This window comes from Thalassophryne amazonica, chromosome 19, assembly GCF_902500255.1.
Source record: "Thalassophryne amazonica chromosome 19, fThaAma1.1, whole genome shotgun sequence".
NCBI classification, from domain to species: domain Eukaryota; kingdom Metazoa; phylum Chordata; class Actinopteri; order Batrachoidiformes; family Batrachoididae; genus Thalassophryne; species Thalassophryne amazonica.
Window position 1 is genome coordinate 61,921,422 of NC_047121.1, and position 23,019 is coordinate 61,944,440.

Below are 23,019 nucleotides of genomic sequence, written 5' to 3' on the forward strand. Positions count from 1 at the left end.
AAAGGTAGACCAAAGCATATAGCTAGGATAACCTGTCTAACTGAACACACCATATTCCAGTGTAAAGTGTTTGTCAAATCAACAGCTTTTACCTCCTGTGAAATCACCCAGTCTCTGTCATGGGTTACACATGTCTACCTTCCAAGTAGAAGGCTTTAAAAGTTTTATTTGCATCAAGCACAAGCATTGGTAATGCTTTCCTGTTAAAATCAACAGGGAGGCAGAGAGAATACTAAGGTGGTCGCCGGCAGCAAGGCCTGAGCTTCACTAACAGACCCAGAATTTAGATGAGTGAGGCCGGGGTCTGTTCCCTTGCTAATAAGAAGAGTTAAAGGGATTGGAAGCATAGCTCCATACTATACCTGTATGCTAGCCAAATGAGAGGGAGAATAGATGTGTCTTCAGTCTGGACTAAGACGGACCCCTGTTTATCCCCATATTTCATGTCACCAAGGTTAGAGGTAGTGTTGTCGTATAGAACACAGTGAGAGTGACTGGTCAGGTATGATGTCAACCATGCAAGGACATTCCCAGTAATCCCAAAATGTTTCTCCAGCCTATCGAGTAGAATTTGATAATTCATGGTATCAAACGCAGCACTGAGATCTAACAGCACCAGAACTGTAATCGTGTCTGAATCCATTGCAAGTAGAAGATCATTTCCCACTTTAGAGAGAGCTGTCTCCATGGAATGATATGTTCTAAACACAGACTGCAGTGGCTTAAAGAGATTATTCTTAGTAAGGTGGTCCACAAGCTGTTGTGAAACCACTTTTTCAAGAATTTTGGAACAAAATGATAGGTTTGATATCTGCCTATAATTTTTCATTAAACTAGGGTCAAGGTTAGGTCTCTTAAGCAATGGTTTAATCACTGCAGATATGAAGAATTTAGGAATAGATACCAAGGTTTGTGACAGATTAATCATTTCCAGCACTGTAGGCCCAAATGTAGGCCACAGTTTTCTTGGTATAGGGTCAAAAATACAGGTTGTGCTTTTAATGGATGTTACAAGTTTCATCAGCACAACCAGGGAAGCAATATCACATTCTGTAAGGTGATGTATCAGTGATGCCATCCACCTCAATAAGAGGGTATAGTGGCCATGCTAAGGCATGCTGGGATATAGTTGACCAAATGTCATCTCTTTTCTTCTAAACGTAATCTAAGAAATCTTGGGCTGTAAAAGGAGAGCAACTTACAGGTGGTTGTCCATGTATAAGTGTTGCCACTGTGTCGAACAGGAAATTTGAATTATCAAATCAAATCAATTTTATTTATATTGCGCCAAATCACAACAAACAGTTGCCCCAAGGCGCTTTATATTGTAAGGCAAAGCCATACAATAATTACGGAAAAACCCCAACGGTCAAAACGACCCCCTGTGAGCAAGCACTTGGCGACAGTGGGAAGGAAAAACTCCCTTTTAACAGGAAGAAACCTCCAGCAGAACCAGGCTCAGGGAGGGGCAGTCTTCTGCTGGGACTGGTTGGGGCTGAGGGAGAGAACCAGGAAAAAAACATGCTGTGGAGGGGAGCAGAGATCAATCACTAATGATTAAATGCAGAGTGGTGCATACAGAGCAAAAAGAGAAGGAAACACTCAGTGCATCATGGGAACCCCCCAGCAGTCTAAGTCTATAGCAGCATAACTAAGGGATGGTTCAGGGTCACCTGATCCAGCCCTAACTATAAGCTTTAGCAAAAAGGAAAGTTTTAAGCCTAATCTTAAAAGTAGAGAGGGTGTCTGTCTCCCTGATCTGAATTGGGAGCTGGTTCCACAGGAGAGGAGCCTGAAAGCTGAAGGCTCTGCCTCCCATTCTACTCTTACAAACCCTAGGAACTACAAGTAAGCCTGCAGTCTGAGAGCGAAGCGCTCTATTGGGGTGATATGGTACTATGAGGTCCCTAAGATAAGATTGGACCTGATTATTCAAAACCTTATAAGTAAGAAGAAGAATTTTAAATTCTATTCTAGAATTAACAGGAAGCCAATGAAGAGAGGCCAATATGGGTGAGATATGCTCTCTCCTTCTAGTCCCTGTCAGTACTCTAGCTGCAGCATTTTGAATTAACTGATTTGAATTATGCTTGTTTTTGTTAATCAAATCAGAGTAATAGGCCCGTTGCGTAGCAAACAGTGCATTCTTATAGTCTAGAATAGCATCGCGCCACGCGAGGTAGAATACTTCTGCTTTTGCACTACATCATTTTCACCCAGACCTTTAGATTTATGCTTGAGGCCATGTAAGTAATCATTGAACCAAGGTGAGTGCGTTTTGGGAGAGGGCGTGGTTTTAATGTAGGTGGAGCAGTTGTGAGCACTGAGTTTAAGCTGTCCACTGCAAAGGACAAGCGCTCATTTGTAACAGTTACTGCTGTTACGCATATGGGCAATGCAATGTGATGTTTTGATGATGCAAACAGATGGTGCTTATTCTGAACCCGTACATAAAATTATCTGCCATCATATTGGTTGTGTGATTTAATGGTCAGGGTATTTTCAGCTTTAGCCAGCCTGCCTTTGATGTGACACAGCTAATGATGGTGAGAATTTCCATAAACTCCTGTTTTGTTGTACGCATTGACTTCACTTTGGAAATAAATGGACGCATCAGGATGGAGCTTAGTGACGATAGTTGACTCGCTCTGCAGCAGAATGACGAAGCCCATTGGTTCCACTTAGAGCAAAGTGACGGGGAATTATGAGCCACAGGGGGAAATGGGGGTGGGGGTTGTTGAAAATATTAAAAGCTAAATTAAACCTCAGAGACATGTTTTATCTGCCAGTCCACCCTCAACTGTCTTGCATCAGCACCTTAACATAATATTGCTGTGCTTCAAATTTTCTGTGAGATTATATGCAGGATTTCCTTGGATTTTCTTAACATGCCACTTGCTTTTCTCCCCAATGCTCCTGACACTTTTCAGTGTTTGGGATGTGCTATTTTTACCATGTAACAGCAGTGCATTCTCTCCGATCACTTTTATCTATTTCCGATATTGTCGGCCCATTCTTCATTCTTTGCCTAGACTGAAATGTCACTGGAGGAAGCACCATTAAAGGGGAAATAGAGGTTGAATACGTCTCAGGTGGAGCTGGCCAATCAATAGGTCTTTGAACAGATGGGCTTATCAATAGATACAGTGAGGAAAATAAGTATTTGAACACACTGCGGTTTTGCAAGTTCTCCCACTTAGAAATCATGGAGGGGTCTGAAATTTTCATCTTAGGTGCATGTCCACTGTGAGAGACATAATCTAAAAAAAAAAAAAAAAAATCCGGAAATTACATGGTATAATTTTTTCATAATTTATTTGTATGTTACTGCTGCAAATAAGTATTTGACCCCCTACCAACCAGCAAGAATTCTGGCTCACACAGACCTGTTAATTTTTCTTTAAGAAGCCCTCTTATTCTGCACTCTTTACCTGTATTAATTGCACCTGTTTGAACTTGTTACCTGTATAAAAGACACCTGTTCACACACTCAATCAATCACACTCCAACCTGTCCACCATAGCCAAGACCAAAGGGCTGTCTGAGGACACCAGGGACAAAACTGTAGACCTGCACAAGGCTCGGATGGACTACAGGACAACAGGCAAGCAGCTTGGTAGAAGACATCAACTGTTATGATTATTTATTAGAAAGTGGAAGAAACACAAGATAACTCAATCTCCTTCGGTCTGGGATTCCATGCAAGATCTCACTTTGTGGGGTAAGGATGATTCTGAGAAAGCTCAGAACTACACAGGAGGACCTGGTCAATGACCTGAAGACAGCTGGGACCACAGTCACAAAGATTACATTAGTAACACATGATGCTATCATGGTTTAAAATCCTGCAGGGCAGCAAGGTCCCCCTGCTCAAGCCAGCACATGTTCAGGTCCGTTTGAAGTTTACCAGTGACCATCTGGATGATTCAGAGGAGGCATGGGAGAAGGTCATGTGGTCAGATGAGACCAGAATAGAGCTTTTTGGAATCAACTCCACTTACCATATTTAGAGGATGAGAACAACCCCAAGAAAACCATCCCAACCGTGAAGCATGGGGGTGGAAACATCATACTCTGGGGGTGCTCTTCTGCAAAGGGGACAGGACGACTGCACCGTATTGAAGGGAGGATGGATGGGGTCATGTATTATGAGATTTTGGCAAACAACCTCCTTCCCTCAGTAAGAGCATTGAAGATGGGTCATGGCTGGGTCTTCCAGCATGACAATGACCCCAAACACACAGCCAGAGCAACTAAGGAGGGGCTATGTAAGAAGCATGTCAAGGTCCTGGAGTGACCTGGCCAGTCTCCAGATCTGAACTCAATAGAAAATCTTTGGAGGGAGCTGAAACTCCAAACCTGAAAGATCTAGACAAGATCTGTATGGAGGAGTGGACCAAAAATCCCTGCTGCAGTGTGCAAACCTGGTGAAAAACTGCAGGAAATGTTTGACCTCTGTAATTGCAAACAAAGGCTACTGTACCAAATATTGACATTGATTTTCACAGTTGTTCAGATACTTATTTGCAGCAGTAACATACAAACAAATTATTAAAAAAATCATACATTGTGAAATCAAAATCATACATACATTTTCAGATATTTTTTTTTAGATTATGTCTCTCACAGTAGACATGCACCTAAGATGAAAATTTTAGACCCCTCCATGATTTCTAAGTGGGAGAACTTGCAAAATCACAGGGTGTTCAAATACTTATTTTCCTCACTGTAGACCAAATTGGTGGTTCAAGTTGTTCTAGCAGGAAATCTTTGAGCACAGAGGCGACCGCAGAGGATCTGGAAAGTCATCACACTAAAAGCCAAAGTAGCTCCGTTTCCATCCGTGCCAACACTGTGTGAAAATGTCGTCAGTCATCCAAAATGCATTGACCCATTTGACTTGGACGTCACTGACCAAAAGGGCAAATAAGTCCGTTAAGGAGACTGAGCTTCCGTGATGACCTCTCGTGACCTTGTGATTCTTTTCTGGCAGCACAATAGTACATCTGTTTCTCTGTGTTTGATGTTCAGTTAGAGATGGTCTGAGGTCGTAGCTGAGAGAAACCACAACACTGTGTCCACATGCTTAAACTGCAACAGGGCTGGCACAACGGGGGTGACTGCTAAATATCACTCCTCTCTAAATTAACTGAGGATGTCAGCTGTGACCAAACACCGTTGTTATTCCATTTTTATACAATCGCACTGTCCTTTATGGTTCAGCATGCTGATGATACTGTTTTTGTCATTTTAGGTGCTTTAGATGTGTTTAATTTGTGCTGCAATGTGCAAAATTCCCAGTTGTAGAATTTTGGATTTTTTTGTTCTCACTGGCTCTTCCACTTGCTGATCTGATGTAACGGTGTGTGTGTGTGTGTGTGTGTGTGTGTGTGTGTGTGTGTGTGTGTGTGTGTGTGTGTGTGTGTGTGTGTGTGTGTGTGTGTGTGTACTCCAGTATATCTCTATACCAAATACGGGATAAGAAAGTGGAGGGAAGCTTAGGGTTCATTGGTTGTGGTAATTGCAGCTGGATGTGCTTTGCTGCATTAAACTCAGTACGTCAGCCAATATACAGCAATAGCCAGCAGCACAGAAGAAACCTGGAAGCCAGTGCTGCAGTCTGCATGATATGACTGCATCAAATCACAGCACGGCTTTGTCCTAGTAGCAAACAGAGGAGGATGATGAGAAACAAAATTAGAGAGAGAAAATATGCTCCTAAAATATAGAGAAATATCATTCAATAATCAGACGGTAGATCTGTAAAAAGAATCATCAAAATCTGCAAGATAAATGTTGCCTTTGAGAAGTGGGGATGGACCGGTTGTCTACTCGGAGGTGGCTGCCATCCAGTATCCAAGGCAGTTCTGTAGTTTTGTGGATGCAGCTCCCAGCCACGACATATACAAAAGATAAAACCATATGCAATGAAATGAATACCAAACACAAATCAATTTCCTGCTGAAATCCCACAGTTTCATCCTTCAGGCTTACCTTGTGTTCCATAGCCATTTTTGGATCAAAGCAAGACATAGGCAATATTTCAAACTTTTTCAATTTTGATGCAGTCAAGCCAAAGCAACATAGACACCGCATCCCTCTGTGTGTCTGACACTGTGTCTGGGTTCTGTTTCAGTGTACCCACATGCAAAATGCATAACAGAAGTTCTGCCATAAAGATTTTTCCAAGATTTTTTTTTATTTTTATGTCCAGTGTCTTTTTTTCAGTTTTGAATTAATTTCAATTTATTACATTTATATAGCGCTAAATCACAACAAAGCTGCCTCAAGGTGGTTCACAGAAGTAAGGTCTAACCTTACCAACCCCTCAAGCAAGCACACAGGCGACAGTGGTAAGGAAAAACTCCATCTGATGATAGTTAGGAAGAAACCTGAAGCAGAACAGACTCAAAGGGGTGACCCTTTGAGTCTGTTCTGTTGTAACAGTTTCAAGGTTTTTACAAAGGTTTTACCTTCCCGGTACACCACCAGTTTCCACTGTGTATTCACGGGGTCTTCCTGTGCAAAAACCGCAGTATCTGGCTTAACAGACATACTGTTGTGGAATTTTTGTGATGATATTCCGCATAAAAGAAGGGCAGAGAAGGAGTCAGACATATCAATGCAGAGAGATTTATTTTTGGTTGAAGCAGAAACAGATGCATCCGGAGAAGTTCCCAAAAAGATACAGCATGTAGTGTATCGCCAAGAGCCTATTGCCTTTCTATTCTCAGAGACCCCGTTTTAAGGAGCTCCACCATAACAAAATAAAATTATAATATTTATAAATTTGGCCTTTAGCTAGTCAGAGCCATGAATAGATGTTTAGTTGTAAATTGGAGAAATACAAAGTGTTATGTCAACAAGGAGGGGGATGACCCTGAGCTGGGTACAGAGCCTCCTGCTCTGCACACATGGGGAAAACGTCAATTTTTCCCCAACACATACAAGTGATTTAATCCCTGTTTAGCCTCACATGCATGAGGATCTTCTTTGAGAGAACAGAGACAAGAGAAATATCAACACTCTACAGAAAATGGCACCAAGTTGGGTTCAATTCCTGCTTCGCTTTAACATTTTCTGAATAAGACAAACCCTTGACATTGCTCCTGGAGTTATTTTCTGAACACATGCATGTGACATTGATTTGTAAAATGACAAAGTTTAATGGTAAAAAAAATTCTTCTTGACTTCACTGTTGCCTCAATATTGTTGATAATTTTTATAGCCATTTAAAAAATGGCATGACACAGGCAGATCAAACTAAAGGGAACAATAGTTGTTTCTAAACAATGGCATTTTTCTTACCTTAATGCTTCCTAGAGGCTCATAAGGAAGGTGAGTAACATGAGAGTTGCTTGCCAAATGGAAACAAGAAAGACACAACTCTGCAAGAGTATTTTGTGCCTGTTCTTTATTCCATGTGCATTTCTACCAGTGGAGATATCATATGTTATGCTCAAGCATCCTCCCCAACCACCATAAGCAGCGGCATTGGTCCTTGCTAACATTGGCATTGCATCAAAGACTGATGGCAGTTGTGCATCTTTCCTACATTCCTGTAGTCGGCGTGCTGGAAAGATGATCCCGTATCCTGTTTGATCATGGATACAGGAATCAGATGCGTCATCTCCTGTGGCAAGTCAGATTGCATGTCTTCATTGGCGAAATGGGGTAGCAAAAGCCTCCCTTGGATCTGTGCACCCACAAGCGTGAGGTCATCATCACCAGTGAGACGGTCTTTGAAGAAGTCAGCATTCTGTTCCAGAGGTCGGGTGCAGATTTAAGCTGTTGGAGGTAGACCATTGGGGCTGGTCTGCAGATGCTTGAGCTGCCTTTTAATGATACATATTTGTTGTGTTTTTTGTGTGTGTGTGTGTGTGTGTGTGTGTATTATCACTGTAGGCGGCCCAGAGCGGTGGACACAAAACTCTTTTGTATGGACATGCCATCCTCCTTCGACATTCCTTCAGCTCCATGGTGAGAGAACTGTGCCAGCTTTGTAAAACATGAAGTAAAATGTCCCAGCAGCATGAATGTTCAATCTCCTTTCAATGTTCATGCTGCTGAACACTGCAGTTCCTTTCAATATAGGTTTTTCGTATACATGTACACTGATCGGCCATAACATTGTGAACAACATTGATCATGTCATTACAGTGGCACCTCTCAGTGCAGTGGCACATATGAGGCAGCAAGTTCACATGTATTCCTCAAAGTTGATGTGATGGAAGCAGGAAATATGTGACTGTGTAAAATTTGAGCGACTTTGACAAGGGTCAAATTGCGATGGCTAGATTACTGGGCCAGAACATCTCCAGAATTGCAGCTCTTGTTGGATGTTCTCAGTCTGTTGTGTCAATACCTCCCAAAAGTGGTCCAAGTAGTCCAAAAGTGGAATTGATAACAAGGTCATGTGGGCTGTGCTGGACAAATGGGGTGACCATGGGTTGCCCCATCTCACAATTTATAGACTTAGACTTAGACTTAGACAACTTTATTCATCCCACCAGGGGCAATTAATTTCAGCAGCCTGCATACCGGCACATCACAAAAAAAAAAAAAACAACAAAAAAAAACATACTACATCCACATAAAATGTGCAACATACTACATCCACATACCCATACATCTACACCTTACAAGGAATTTAAAAGACGGATAGCAGAAGGAATAAAAGATTTTAACAACCGATTCGTCCTGCAGACAGGTGAAACATAACGACGGCCCGAAGGCAACAAAGAAAATTCACCTGCCAGCACATGCCTGGGAGAAGACAAGATACAATTTGCCTTCCTCACCATTTGCTGTTCACAAAAACTAGCTAGGTCTCTGGTTTCCACTCCAATGATCTTTGAACATGTCTTTGTGATACTATGCAAGCTACTTTTATCTTTCAGTGCCAGGCTAGGAAACCAGCAGATGAAAGAAAAACATAAAAGACTTTCAATAAAGGACTGATAAAAACGACCCATAATAACAGAACTGACAGAGAAGGACTTCAATTTGCGAAGGAGGTACACTCTCTGTTGCCCTCGCTTCACAATGTCTGCCGTATTTACGTCGAATCTCAACTTCTCATCAAGAATTTAAAGGATCTGCTACTAAGTGCTGCTGCCAAATACCACTGCACACTGTCCAAGGTCTAGTGGAGCCAATGCCTTGATTGGGTCATGGCTGGTTTGCTGGCAAAATCGGGTCCACACAGTATTAAGCAAGTAGTCACAATGATATGTTTGACTGGAATATATAGACTAGGTACATTGTGGGACAGGTGAAATATTGTGTACTAAAAATGATGATGAAAGAGTCAGTCCTTTGCTTCCCACATTGCCTTAAAATGCAGGAAAAAGGTGATAGATTTAAACAAACAAACAAAAAAAAAACTCCAGAGGTCATGCTACCAGACACACCTAGTAGGAGCGTGGCTTCTACAAACTCAACCAATTCACAACCACACACTCCACCTACACCTGAAGTTTGATCCGCCCCTGAACACAGTGTGTGGGGAAACTGCATTCTAATGTCCAAAAATTTTAAACACAAAGTCAGACAAGCAAACAGAACCACAAAATGGAAAAAGAAGCATCTACAATGTGCTAATTCAGTGGGCGGAGTGAGGTCTATATGTAGAGTTCATGATGAGACTGATTGCAGCACAGATGCAGACAGGTGAAATTAGCTGATTGGATGGCAGAAGCTGGAAGAAGAAACTGTTAAACCTTTGCTTTTAGGAAATTGTAATGTTTAAAAGCTATTTTCTGCCATTTTATCAACAAAAGGTTATCAATCATGAAAATGGTTTGTGTCAAGCTTATCTGCAGAGAAGAGTGTTACAGCTCGGTCTTGTATGATTTGATGTGCTTTGACCGCAGTATCTGGCCTGTTTGAAGACATCAAGGTCACAGACAGATAAGCTGTCGTTTGATGTCGGCCTGCAGGAGGATTCAACAGGTAAAGAAAGCCTCTGTTGCAGTTTGCTTTTATCCAGCTCTCTTTCACTTTCATTCTTTGTCGGTCTCAGTCTTTGTTCTTCAGTCTCTCGCCATCTTCTTCTCCATTCCTTCTCTCTGTAAATCTCTCCCGCTTGCTCTCCCTTCAATCATATTTTTTCATGAGTGAATTTCAGCATCTCCGTTACTATTCCCACTGGAGCACCCTGAACATACGGTGTGGTTCTGTTGTCAGCGCTCATTATGTCTTGCCAGCATCTTTGACAGTCTTGTTGTGGTATCCAGTTACCTAGACCCACATCTTATTTGTATTGTATTTATTTCAGATCATGCATTAGATGAGATACGGAGCAGGTAGCTCAGTGGGACAAGGAGTTGGACTACCAATATGTACACCTGGCTTTGATTCCTGGTTATGCTACAAGTCTCTGTTCTTGAAAAATGAGGTGTAATCAGGTGTGCTGCAAGGGTCAATGCAGTTGTCAAGACAGAGAAGGCATTTGCACTATAGACCACCAAAAACCAGGCGTAGAGCAGGTAGATGGAATTTGGGCTGGCAGTATATAAAAGTAAGTCCTACATTGGCAGTGAAACTGAATGTTACTGTGCTTATCCCCGGTTTCCTTAATGTGAAGCACATGAGAGCCTGACTCCCTGTGGTTACATTTCCATTTGAGGGAGGTACGCATTTACAGCAATGTAGACTGGTTGTCTACTTGGGTGGTTGCCATCTTGGACCCAAGGTAGTTCCATGATGTTGTATATGTGGTGAAGCACGATTAGTACAATGCAGATTAAGTCTTTTGTCCAAGGACACAAACAAGTACTGTGCCTGGAAGTCAAACCCAGGTCTACATATTGGTAACTGAACTCCTTATTCCACTGAGCTACCTGCTCTACACCAATATAGCTCCACTGCCAGGTGTGTTCTCCAATATATGTGTCTGTGTCCTTGGACAAGACACTGCATTTGCCTCTTGTAGACTGGATTATTGTAACATTTTATTTTCTGGGTTGCCGCAGTCCAGATTGGTTCAAAATCCTGCTGCCAGACTTTTGACATGAAGCAGAAAGTTTGACCACATTACTCCCATTTTGACATCTCTTCACTGGCTTTCTGTGTCTGCGAGATCAGATTTTAAGGTCCTGCTACTGGCCTATAAAGTTGTTCATGGACTGCCACCCTCCTGTTTGGCTGATGTACTTAAACCCTACGTACCGGCCCGGGCTTTGTGTTCACAGGACGCAGGCTTACTTTGTGTCCCTGGGGTGAATAAAAAGTCTGTAGGAAATAGAGCCTTCTTTTATCGTGTCCCGATCCTATGGAATGCTCTCCCTATGTTAGTGAGGTAGTTGAACTCTGTGGAGACTTTTAAGTCACAATTGAAGACGCATTTGTTTTCTATTTTATATGATTAACATATTGTTTTACTATGTTTTTTATTCTTTTGACCTTTTTTTTTACTTTATTATAATGCTTTTAATCTTTTAATTACATTCCTTGATCTTTAGGTTTAATTTGTTGTTGTTTTCTGTGAAGTGCCTTGAGGTGACGCTATCGTGATTTGGCGCTCTATAAGTTCAATACACTGAATTGAAATTGTTCCAGTTCACCCATCTGTAAATGGGCACTGACCTTGGTGTCAGACTGGTGTCCCATCTGTAGTGGAACCACGACATGTTTTATTGTTCACAAAAAGAGTAATTCTCAATTGCCACAGTCTTTCACGGGAATAGACAACAAAAAAAAAATCCAAAATATAGTTAAAAACCAGAGATCCTCATACAACAGAGTTCAAATGTCAGGCCTAAGACAGGAAACCTCAATGACAGCAAGGGTCTATATCATGGAGTCAAACACACAAGAGCAAAAGCACAAGTGCAGAATGACAGCAAAATTCAGTAACGTGGAGTCACAAACACTGTAATATGGAGCACTAGAGGGCAGGGTGGAATCTAATTCAATCTGGCAATGAAGAGACAGTCTTACAGTGTTTAATGCGTGAACATGCAAACGCAAGTGATCAACAACCAGTTAGTCAATTACTCTCATCCAGTTCATGCTACGGAATCCAGGCTAAGCATCAGCATCAGTGAGTTTATACAGGACCTAAAGAATTAGACAAGAACTTATGTAGGTGAAAGTGAATGAATTTGGGTGCTGTGATGAATCCACATATGCTGGTATTTCAAATTATTAATCTATTTAAGTGATCATGAATAAATTATTATCACTGGGGTGTTCTCAAGACTGTTTCCTACATCAGGCTCTGCCAATTAAAGTTAGGAAACAGCTTGTGTGTGTTTATATGTGTGTGTATCACTGCAGGTGAGGCCTGCTGGTGGACGATACATCCTGCCTCCAAACAGAGGTCTGAAGGAGAGAAGGTCCGCATTGGCGATGACCTCATCCTCGTCAGTGTGTCCTCAGAGCGATACCTTGTGAGTTTATTTTGTTGTTCATCCAGTCCTTGAAACTGTACCTTCTGTCTGAATAATGAATAGAGATCTTAATAGGAGAATCTTATGCCTGCTTCCAATAATGTGACAAAAAGTGAGATTATCCCAGTCCTATTAATACAAACTCCATGCACTCTGAGACCTCACTGCAGAGGGAGGCTTAATCCTACTAAAAGCAACAACTTTCCCCTTCTAGATGATTGCAGGTGTACGACCAGTTACCCGAAGCAAATGTGATATGTGCTGGAAATATCCAGTTTGCAGGATTATGATAAATTTTTTGCTCCTGCTTTTCCATGATGAGTGCATCTTGTTGCATGCCCCTGTGCCATTTATCAAAAATGGTAGCTGCAGTCCACTCATGCACTTGAATTATGTTTGCTGTTCTAACAAAAGGGGTGTCTGTGATATATGACGTAACTGCAATGTTTGTACCATGTCCTTTGGACCTCTCTCAGGTCATCTTGCAAGACAATGCACTTTTTGAATTATGACATTGCACAAATGGTGCCTGTGGTGCACATGGCTCAAGTAGTTTTGTACTATGGCAGTAAAGACAACATACTGGTATAACTGAGGATCCCAGGGGGCACCCTGGTGTCAAAGCCTGAAGTCCATAGTTGGTTAACATGATTTCTGGACTATAAATTGCATTTTCTTTTACTAGTTTTGGAATTTTTTGTGACTTAGACTCCTTATTTTCCAAGACATATAAGCCAGTCCTGCAAATGGCTTTCTGAGAAATTAAAGCCCTCCAAAACAACAAAAACTCCAATAACAATGGTATAAATGTAAATTAAAGGATAATACAACAATACACAAAATCTAAAATTAAAGAGCAGATAAAAATCAAATTGAATCACATTTTTATGGTCGTATTTTTTGTTTGTCCAGCTGTGCCAATATGTTGTCCATCACGCACTTTTATGTTGAGCTTGCTTATTTTTGGAATTTAGAAGTCCTTAGCATGTTAAGTAACAGCAAAGACTATAGCGTGCACATGTACTATGCTGAGTTCCTGTCTGTTGTTAAACTCACCCCCAGGGAAACACTGTGTTGAAATGTGAGTTCAGCATACAGGAATAAGGTGTGGCTTGTACTCCAGTGGAATTTGTTTTGATGCAATTTACACTATGGAAAATACAGTACTTGAATTTCATTTTCATTTATATCGCACCAAATCATGACAAAGTTGCCTCAAGGCGCTTCAAACAAGTAAGGTCTAAAATGACCAATTACCATGGCAGCTGGCGGGCATGGCCAGATGACCACTGTCATCCAACAGTCACTAATGTCAATCTGGTTGCTTGTCCCCACTGTCATCCAAGCAGTGGTAATAAGTAGGGACATGTGGCACCTCAGGGCTGGGGAAGGAGGATGCTGGATAAGGATGCAGCTGCCACAGAATTTGTTTTGAATGGAGTTTAACATGAGAGCTCAACAAACAGCCCACCCACACCACCATGCAGACTGTACAGCGTTAAACGCCATCAGACACCGTAAATCCAAACTCAAACCACCTGCCATTCTGTTTCCTATTGCTCTCAACACGCAGTGATGAAGATGAGTCTTCGTTGCATCAAGTATTACAGACAGGAGCAAACTTTCTTGTGTCCTAACTGAAATCCACCATTTAGATGTTTAACCTCATAATCATATTGTAGTTTCAGTGCAGAACATATTTTAAGGTGCATGGGACTCCTGTCATTGTTTCAAATGCTCTTTGCATATTGTACCTCATGTGAAATTATTGCATTTAAACAAGTATCCACCAGGGGCAGATTTGTCCACAAACCATTGGTAATATCTTGTACAAACATATCACCATTTTCGTTTTGTTATTACAACATGCTATCTTCTGTTCAATATGTTGTGCTGTCACTTTACCCATGATGCATGATGATATATAAAAAAAATTGATTGATTGATTGATTGATGCAGGAAAGTAGCTTGTGCTATGTGTGATGTACACTTGGATAGTTATAATTGTAATCAGAAGTAGTATTTGAAAAATAAATTGTAAAATTTATTTGAAAAATAAATTGTAATGTGCTGTGCAGAATTTCCATTTTAATCTCGCCGCCTTTGCCTATTTTAACATTCTTGCCCATGTTTATTCAGTGTCCTTGCAGTACGTATGGTAATTTCACATAGCATTAAACATTTGCTTGTGTTCTGCAGCACCTATCGATCTCTAATGGCAACATCCAAGTGGATGCATCCTTCATGCAGACTCTGTGGAACGTCCATCCCATCTGCTCCGGAAGCAACATAGAGGAAGGTATAGATTTCTCACCAATGCCCTGCCTGCATACCAGAACCAAATTTAGCTTGTTCAAGGCCCCAAACGTCAGAAAAATGACGGTCCCACCATAAAAACACATTATCATCCACTCACCACCTGCTTTATTGCTAGCAATCATGTGTGTAAATCTGATTAGCATAATCGACCGGTCAATATGGTTGCTAACCTGGTAATGATATTATGGTCTGGCATGCTACTATTAGCTGTTAGCTCACAGACATTTTACTTCAGTGAGCATGTTTGCATTCGGCAAGTCAATTCTCATGCCAAACATGACAGACAGGCGGACCGTTTGTTTCACGGTTAAACATTCACCTTACAGTCGAGGCCAAATCAAGCTACATCTCTTTGGGGTTTCTCAGTCACCTCCAGGTCCTGGTATATCTAAGTGCGTGAAGGCGAATGGAGTTACCTGAGTTTCTACAGGATGTTATGTGGGCCGCCCGAAAGAGGAGGTACTGCTGGCCAATGCCAGAGGGCGCCCTGCCTGTAGTCGGGTTTCAGGCACCAGAGGGCGCAGTCACCACCCAGGAGCCAGGACTACCAGCTGTCAGAAAACTCTCATCATCATCCCATCCCATATAAGACTGGAGGAGACACCACATCTCTGCTGAGATATCAGTTTACCACTCAGGTAATCTCTCAGCGTTTGACTGTGCCATACGCACGTGATCTTTTTCTGAGTGTTTGCAGGAGATCCTGGTGACTGCTTTCAGCTGGTGCTGAGTTTTGTGGTCCCTGTAGGAGTGACGTTCTTCACCCCTCACGCCAAAATGGATAAGTAGCTCTCAGGCTCTGCACTACTGTGTTTTTGTGTCGGAGGTGGACATTCTCCCACAAAAGGAACTGAACTGAATTGTGATTGTTCTGCTGGGTGTGCACACACCCACCATTAACCTGTCTTCTGTTCTGCCAGCAGTACTGGATCTGACAGCTGAAGTAGAGGCCACCTGGGGACTTGGGACTTGGCGGCTTCGGTTTGCTGCAGGTCTTCGTTGGCCGCGGAACCTTGTGGGCCTCGGCTCTTCTCTGGATAGGCGTCTCCTACCCTCGGACCTGCCCACACATCACCTGTTGACATTTGTAATTGACTGTCTAAAATTAGTATTCGACCTGTTGTGCACATTTGCCACAATAAATTGTATTTATTTGACTACCCATTGACCGTTCATTTGCGCCCCCCTGTTGTGGGTCCGTGTCATTACACTTCCCCAACAGATGTATCATCTCTTACCTATTATTTGAACTGACAAAGATCAGAACAGAGGTGAACCTAATGTAGAAACTCAACCAAGTCCAGTTGCCTCCATACACCTTGATATACCATGACCTGGATGACTGAGAAATTCGTAGTCCCAGACATAGCTCAGATTGACCCCAGACAGAAGATGTTTCCCATCTCATCTGGTATTTAGAACCGAAGAAACTCCTCAGACAAGAGGTTGAAACATAGTCCAGAAAGTCAAGCAAATGCACCTAACTACCTCTATCTATGTGAGAGACACTATGACCTGTCTCATTGTCTGTCGTTTCAACCAACTGTCCATCCTTCTCCGATAGGCTACCTGTTGGGTGGTCATGTGATGCGGCTGTTCCATGGACATGATGATGTAGTGACTATCCCAGGATCAGACCAGAGTGAAGAGCAGCAGAGGTAGGACCCATCGCAAGTCTATGAGATACTGTCAAAGAGGGTCACCAACCTCGACTCGAGACGTCACTTACCCTGCAGGTTTTCCATCTATACTTGCTACAGCCACCATTTCCCATCTTAAGATTGGCTGAACACACCTGGATTAATTGTGGTTAGTATAGTTGTGGGTGGAGCAGAGGTTACTTGGAAAGCATGCAGGGCAGGTGACCTCCAGGAACAGGGAAGGTGACACCCTTGATGCAGTTGATGCTGCAACATTAGAGCATCATCGATTAGAGATGGTAAGCAATTACAAAAGACAAAATAAATAAATATGACCTGTGATTTACCCCTGGAGGTGATGGGAAAAATGTTTCAGATGCATGTGACACTTGGCTCCTTGGGGGAGCCAAAAATGTCAACCGTTCTATTTTTTATCTGCATTATATAGCTGCTTGGTTGTAACACAGAAAAGGTAGGCAGCAGAAACACACACACAGAGTGTCTGTTTTTAGAACAGTCCTTGGCAAATGTGAGGACGAGATTAGATGTTAATTTCTGACTTTTCTCCCAGGGTTGTCTCTTGAATTGAAGAGATGTCTTGCCTTTTCATTGCACTCGCTTCACGCTGACACCAGGGGCGATAAGCGATTTCTTTTATCTTAGGATGCAGTCAACCGTATCGCAGGCAGACAGTGGAGCCGTGGCTTATCAGGCTTTTAAATGTCTCTGCTTGAAGGACCACATGCTGTAGTGTGCAGCATGAATACAGCCATGCCACTGGTGTGCATGGGTTTGTGTCTGAGTCTGTCATCCTCCAGAAAATATCCCTGTGACAAATGGGAGCACAGAGATGGTGTTTCTCAACGTCAGGTTGAAGGCATTGTCAGTATCATTGAAAGCATCCAGAGATCCCCACAGCCACTCAGTCTCTTCTGCCTCCCACAGGATAGTCAACTACGAGATGGGTAAAGCTGGTGCCAAAGCCGGTCCTTGTGGAGGCTGGAACCTCTCCGAATCAGGTGGGTTATGCTTATCTATTCCAAAACTCCTTTTAGTATTGTTTTGTTTCACTGTGCTTCCTTTAATTCTTCTCTTCACCTGCTTTTCAGTTTGCGTGTTAAATAATAGTTCATCCGCTTTGTTGTGAACCGCCATTTTTTAATAAAGCGCATAATTATCAAAATATTCTATGCAGTTGCATAGCATGCCATAGCTTGCAGGAGTGTTTGGATTAACTAATTAGCAAATTCTTGGTGGAGAAATTCAGCTGTCCAATATTATTTAGATATTATACAACCCCTGGCAAAAATTATGGAATCACTGACCTCGGAGGATGTTCATTCAGTTGTTTAATTTTGTAGAAAAAAATCAGACCACAGACATGACACAAAACTAAAGTCATTTCAAAAAATGGCTCATGAATGAACTCGATTCAGTTATGTGCAGGATTTCCATCTAATACTTATATGTAGTCGCAACTCAAATAAAACACATCCATGCAAGACAATGTAATTTAATTAGTTGGGACTACATATATTTATTAGCTGGAAATCCAATCCATTGAGTCAGTTTTTTGAGTGTATCACATAAACAAATGAGTCATTGGATGAACTCTATTCAATATGGGCAGGATTTCCATCTAATAATATATGTAGATTTGACAATCTCCAAAGACATCCAGTCATCACCTTAGGTCACTGGTTAGCATCCATTTCTTCTGCTCTTCCCACCCGTTGTATATGAGAGAACCTTACAAAGGATGGGCTTTTTTTTTAGAATATGTCATAGTAGCAAAACATCCTTGCAAAGATCCAAACACTCTTGTAGGGTTACAGTTGAGGCCCATTTTTGTACTTGTGCTGTTGCGTGTCTGCATCACTTCAATCCACCCTGTGCTAACAGTCTGAAAACTTCTGGCTTCTTCTTCTATACTGCACATCCTGGTACTACATGTGGCAGTACCCCCTGTGTAGAACTGTAATGACAGCAGGCACATGATCATCAACGGCCATCAGTCCAGACAGCATCACATGCAACAGTGTGCAAGAAAAAACAATCTAAAAAGTCAGGTCTGCATTCATGGACACAAAATGTTCCCGAAATCCATGAGACTGCAAAGTTTGGGGTTTGTAAGAGTTAATGTGTTGTGTAGTATGTCAAGAGTCTGCAGTGCAGTCACACTCGATTTTTTTTATTATGTGTTATATTTATACTGCTGTCCATGTTTCTGAATGGGCATCTATTTTAACTTTGCCAGTTGGAGCGGCAGCCAACTCCGCTGGGGTCAGTCCTTCCGAATTCGACCACTGACCACCGGTCACTACCTGGCACTGACTGAGGACAGGGGGTTGGTGTTGCAGGACCGAGAGAAGTCTGACACCAACGCTACTGCTTTCTGCTTCAGATCCTCAAAGGTAGCACCGCTGCCAGGCACCAAGTGAACTCACATGCACATGATGGGTTTGTGGTGTTCTTCATATAAATAGTACAGATGTGTGATAGAACTGGGCATTTTATGATAAAAGTACCAAATTTTGTAATTGTGGTTGGAAATGGATTCAGTGTGTCAGAAAGCAACATTTCATGTGTCAGACACAAATTTAGTGTTGTTTATACATTGGCAGTGGTAGCTCATGTCCGAGCAGTGGCTCTATGGCAGGATCCCTTGGGGTTCAATTGTTGCTGGTTAGGGGGGTGATGGTGTCTTGTGGCAATTGATAATTATTCTGATATAAAAAATAAAGAAACAAATGGTTGTCAGGATATGTATTTTTGTTTATATATATATATATATATATATATATATATATATATATATATATATATATATATATATGTATGTGTGTGTGTGTCCAAAGTGTCTTGTCCAAAGTGTCCAAATCAAGAATTCATAAAAAAATACAAAAATACAATAGAGATAAAACAGCACATAAAACAAAGCATCACAGCACCACTTGGTATTAGGAATACATGAATGGCCATCTAAAAAATCAAGTCTATTGAGAAAGGGCTTTACTTTACTCAGAAGACGTAGCTGGGAAACTTGCTTTTACAACAGAGTTTTCTGTTAATCAAACCTCAAACAGCTGTCAATATCACTCCCAAATTCTTGACAGCTGGTTTTAAATAATTAGCCAGAACAACAAAGTTTGACTGTACAACATTCAACATGCCAGAATACCCAAACACTCTGTTTTACAATCATTCAAGTAAATTAAATGTTGGAAAAGCCAATGCTTTTCATGATGAATATAATTAAATAATGACAACACCTTCTATTAGTCCTCACAAGCTGTTATGGATAAGGGGCGGAGTGAGGAGCGGTCCAGTATCTGACTGAACCCAGCATGAAATAATCAGAAGCAGTTCCAAAAAGAAACATTTATTTTTTCTCCCCTTTGTGCTATACATAAAATACTAATTAATTAAGTTCTGGTGAGGTGAAAAGGCGGCGCGCTCTCTCTAGCGTCTCAACAGTCAGAGTTCCGAACGTTCAGGGACTCAGGAGTTCCGCCGACACCCCCCCCCCAGGTGACTTTTCCCAGAACTTTACTCTCTGCCGTGTGCTGACAATGTTTGTCTCTCACCCTCATCCTCCTTCACAGGCACGATGGTCAGACTCTGAACCCGGCCCTCAGCGTCCCCACACGGTCGTCACAAGGTCGTATTCTCCGGCAATCTTTATCCAACTCACTGCTGGTTTAAATGTAGTTTTTCATCATTACATTGGTACCAGCTGGAGTCCCTCAGATCTGCACGTGAACATCACAGGTGTCGTGGATTGTCCTAATAGAGAGCCGTACGAGAATGCAACAGGTGCAGCCAATCATCGTAACAGAGGAGAGAGAGACTCTTCTGCAGCACATTTTCCTCAGAGAACAGCCCCAAATCACCTGGGAAGGAAAACAAACACAAAACAAACCCACCTGTCCAGCCAAACCCCCCCCCCCCAACACACAACAGTACCTCCCCCTCAACGGGAAGCCTCCGGCGACCACACAAACCAGACCCAAAACAACCCCACACATCAAAGGCAAAGCAGGAGGAGGGCAGAGATCACAGCAGCAGCAGAGCCGGGAGATGTGGTAGAAAGGCTGGCCGCATCAAAAAAAAATCCCGAAACAACCCCAAACACAAAAAACAAAACACAAAAAAAGGCCCCCAGCACAGACTACTAAAGCCAGAGAAGCCAATAGGGAAAAACGCAACCCAGCTCCACCCCAAGGGGAGGGGAAAAACCGGCAAGACGGCCGGTGCCGACCCCCCCGACTATACTCCAGCCTACCGGGAGGGGTGGGCAGCGGAAAAGGCGTACGGCAACTGATCGGCCCCACCGAGCTCTGACTGGAGTATATCCCCACTGCCCGACACCTCCGCAATGCCAAGGCAAACTGTCAGAGGCACGCTGAGGTGGAGAGGAACCGGGAAAACAACTAAATCTAAGAAAAGAGCCCTGGACCCCCCCCCCCCCCCCCCCCCCCCAGGTGCAGAGGTCCTCATGGGAATGCCAGCAACCAACCTGCACCACCCCACAACACCAAAGACGAACGGCCAGGAGTGCGTGAGGATGGGGTTAGGGGACAGGGAAATAAAAAAACAACAAATAAACAACCCATTCCGCTAACAAAAATTAAATAACTATAAACAATAAAAAAACACATGCTTACCTGAGTCCAAACGAACTCCGACCAGCCAGCCTGTTCACCCCACCAGAACTACCTCAAGTGCTACACACAAAAACTGGTTCACAAAAACCCCAATTTATATCCCACAAAAATGTCCATAAAACACTGGAGCCATATTATGATGCTGTCTCCTGACGCTCGTTTGACCGGGGCAATATGGCTGTTCTGACCCTTCCAAGTTGCCTTGGCTTGTCCACTAGAGGAGCTAGAGGTCCCGTCGGAGGAGTCTCAGAGGAATGAAGAAGAGGCGGTCCGGACTTATTCGGGGAAAACCAGAGACAAAACACCCCGCTCAGACACTCGCCTCTCTCTCGTCCACGCTCCTTAATCCGATCGTCTAGACGAATAACCAAGGATATTAACTCATCTAAATCCTTCGGTTCATCACGGACGGCTAGCTCATCTTTCAGGGAGTCATTCAACCGTCTACAAACCCCCTCAAAGCAGCAGCGTTCCAACCAGACTGAGTGGAAAAGATTCGAAAATCCACAGAATAATCAGCTGCGCTTCGTCGCCCCTGTCGGAGGTTCAGCAATCGCTGAACCACGGCATTTGTTTTCACCGGATGATCAAAAACCAAACGAAGTTCACGGGAAAATTCGTCAAAGGATTTAGCAGTGATGATTTATTGCTCCACAATGCCGTGACCCACGCCAGGGCGTCACCTCGCAACAGATTAATAACATATGCGACTCGGCTACTCAGAGGAGAAAGACGCCGGTCGCTGAGCAAAAACCAAAGAACGCTGCATCAAAAACGGCGCACAAGCCTCCACATTTCCTGAATAGGGTTCCGGACATATAACCGGTTCAGGAGCCGAATCTCCGGACGGCGACTTTATCTGCACTGGGCTCAATGGAACCGGAGCTGCAACCACAGGAAGCGGAACAGCCTGAGCTACAAGCTCCGTAACACGGGCGTCTGTCTGTTTAATTTGAATCGAAAGGTGCTGCACTTGCTCCCAAATCATCTTCAGGTGCTTCTGGACTTTCTCCTGAAATGGAACTGCTTCTGCCACTGGGTCCATATTGGTTTGGCCGGAGAATTCTGTTATGGATAAGGGGCAGAGTGAGGAGCGGTCCAGTATCTGACTGAACCCAGCATGAAATAATCAGAAGCAGTTCCAAAAAGAAAACACATTTATTTTTTCTCCCCTTTGTGCTATACATAAAATACTAATTAATTAAAGTTCTGGTGAGGTGAAAAGGCGGCGTGCTCTCTCAGCATCTCAACAGTCGGAGTCCGAACGTTCAGGACTCAGGAGTTCCGCCGACACCCCCCCCCCAGGTGACTTTTTCCCAGAACTGTACTCTCTGCCGTGTGCTGACAACGTTTGTCTCTCACCCTCGTCCTCCTTCACAGGCGCGATGTCAGACTCTGAAACGGCCCTCAGCGTCCCCACACGGTCGTCATAAGGTCGTATTCTCCGGCAATCTTATCCAACTGCTGGTTTAAATGTAGTTCTTCATCACTACATTGGTACCAGCTGGAAGTCCTCAGATCTGCACGTGAACATCACAGGTGTCGTGGATTGTCCTAATAGAGAGCCGCACGAGAATGTAACAGGTGCAGCCAATCATCATAACAGAGGAGAGAGACTCTTCTGCAGCACATTTTCCTCAGAGAACAGCCCCAAATCACCTGGGAAGGAAAACAAACACAAAACAATCCAACCTTGTCCAGCCAAACCCCCCCAAACACAACACAAGCAGATAGATTTGGAGATCATCTGCATAACAATGAAAGGACAGGTTGTGCACGGCAACATGTACAATGAAAATACAATAGGGCCAAGAATAGAACCCTGTGGCACTCCACAACAAAGAGGGGTAATTGCTGAGGAGAGGTTATCATCATAATGGAAAAACGTCTCTCAGCCAAACACGATTTAAGCCATTTACGTACAATACCATGAATGCCAACAAGGCATCTAACCAGGAAACATGTACTGTTTGATCTACAGTGTCAACCACAGCAGGA

At 42.9% G+C, this 23,019-nt stretch overlaps 1 protein-coding gene across 1 annotated transcript in view; it reads left to right on the top strand.

The window, feature by feature from the left end:
• LOC117532313 (ryanodine receptor 3-like) overlaps positions 1-23,019 on the top strand; it is a 323,993-nt gene that overhangs the window by 48,673 nt on the left and 252,301 nt on the right. Inside the window, 4 exon segments of the mRNA XM_034195633.1 lie at positions 7,906-7,980; positions 9,876-9,954; positions 12,283-12,395; positions 14,595-14,694. Of these exon segments, the coding sequence (XP_034051524.1) occupies positions 7,906-7,980; positions 9,876-9,954; positions 12,283-12,395; positions 14,595-14,694 (367 nt within the window).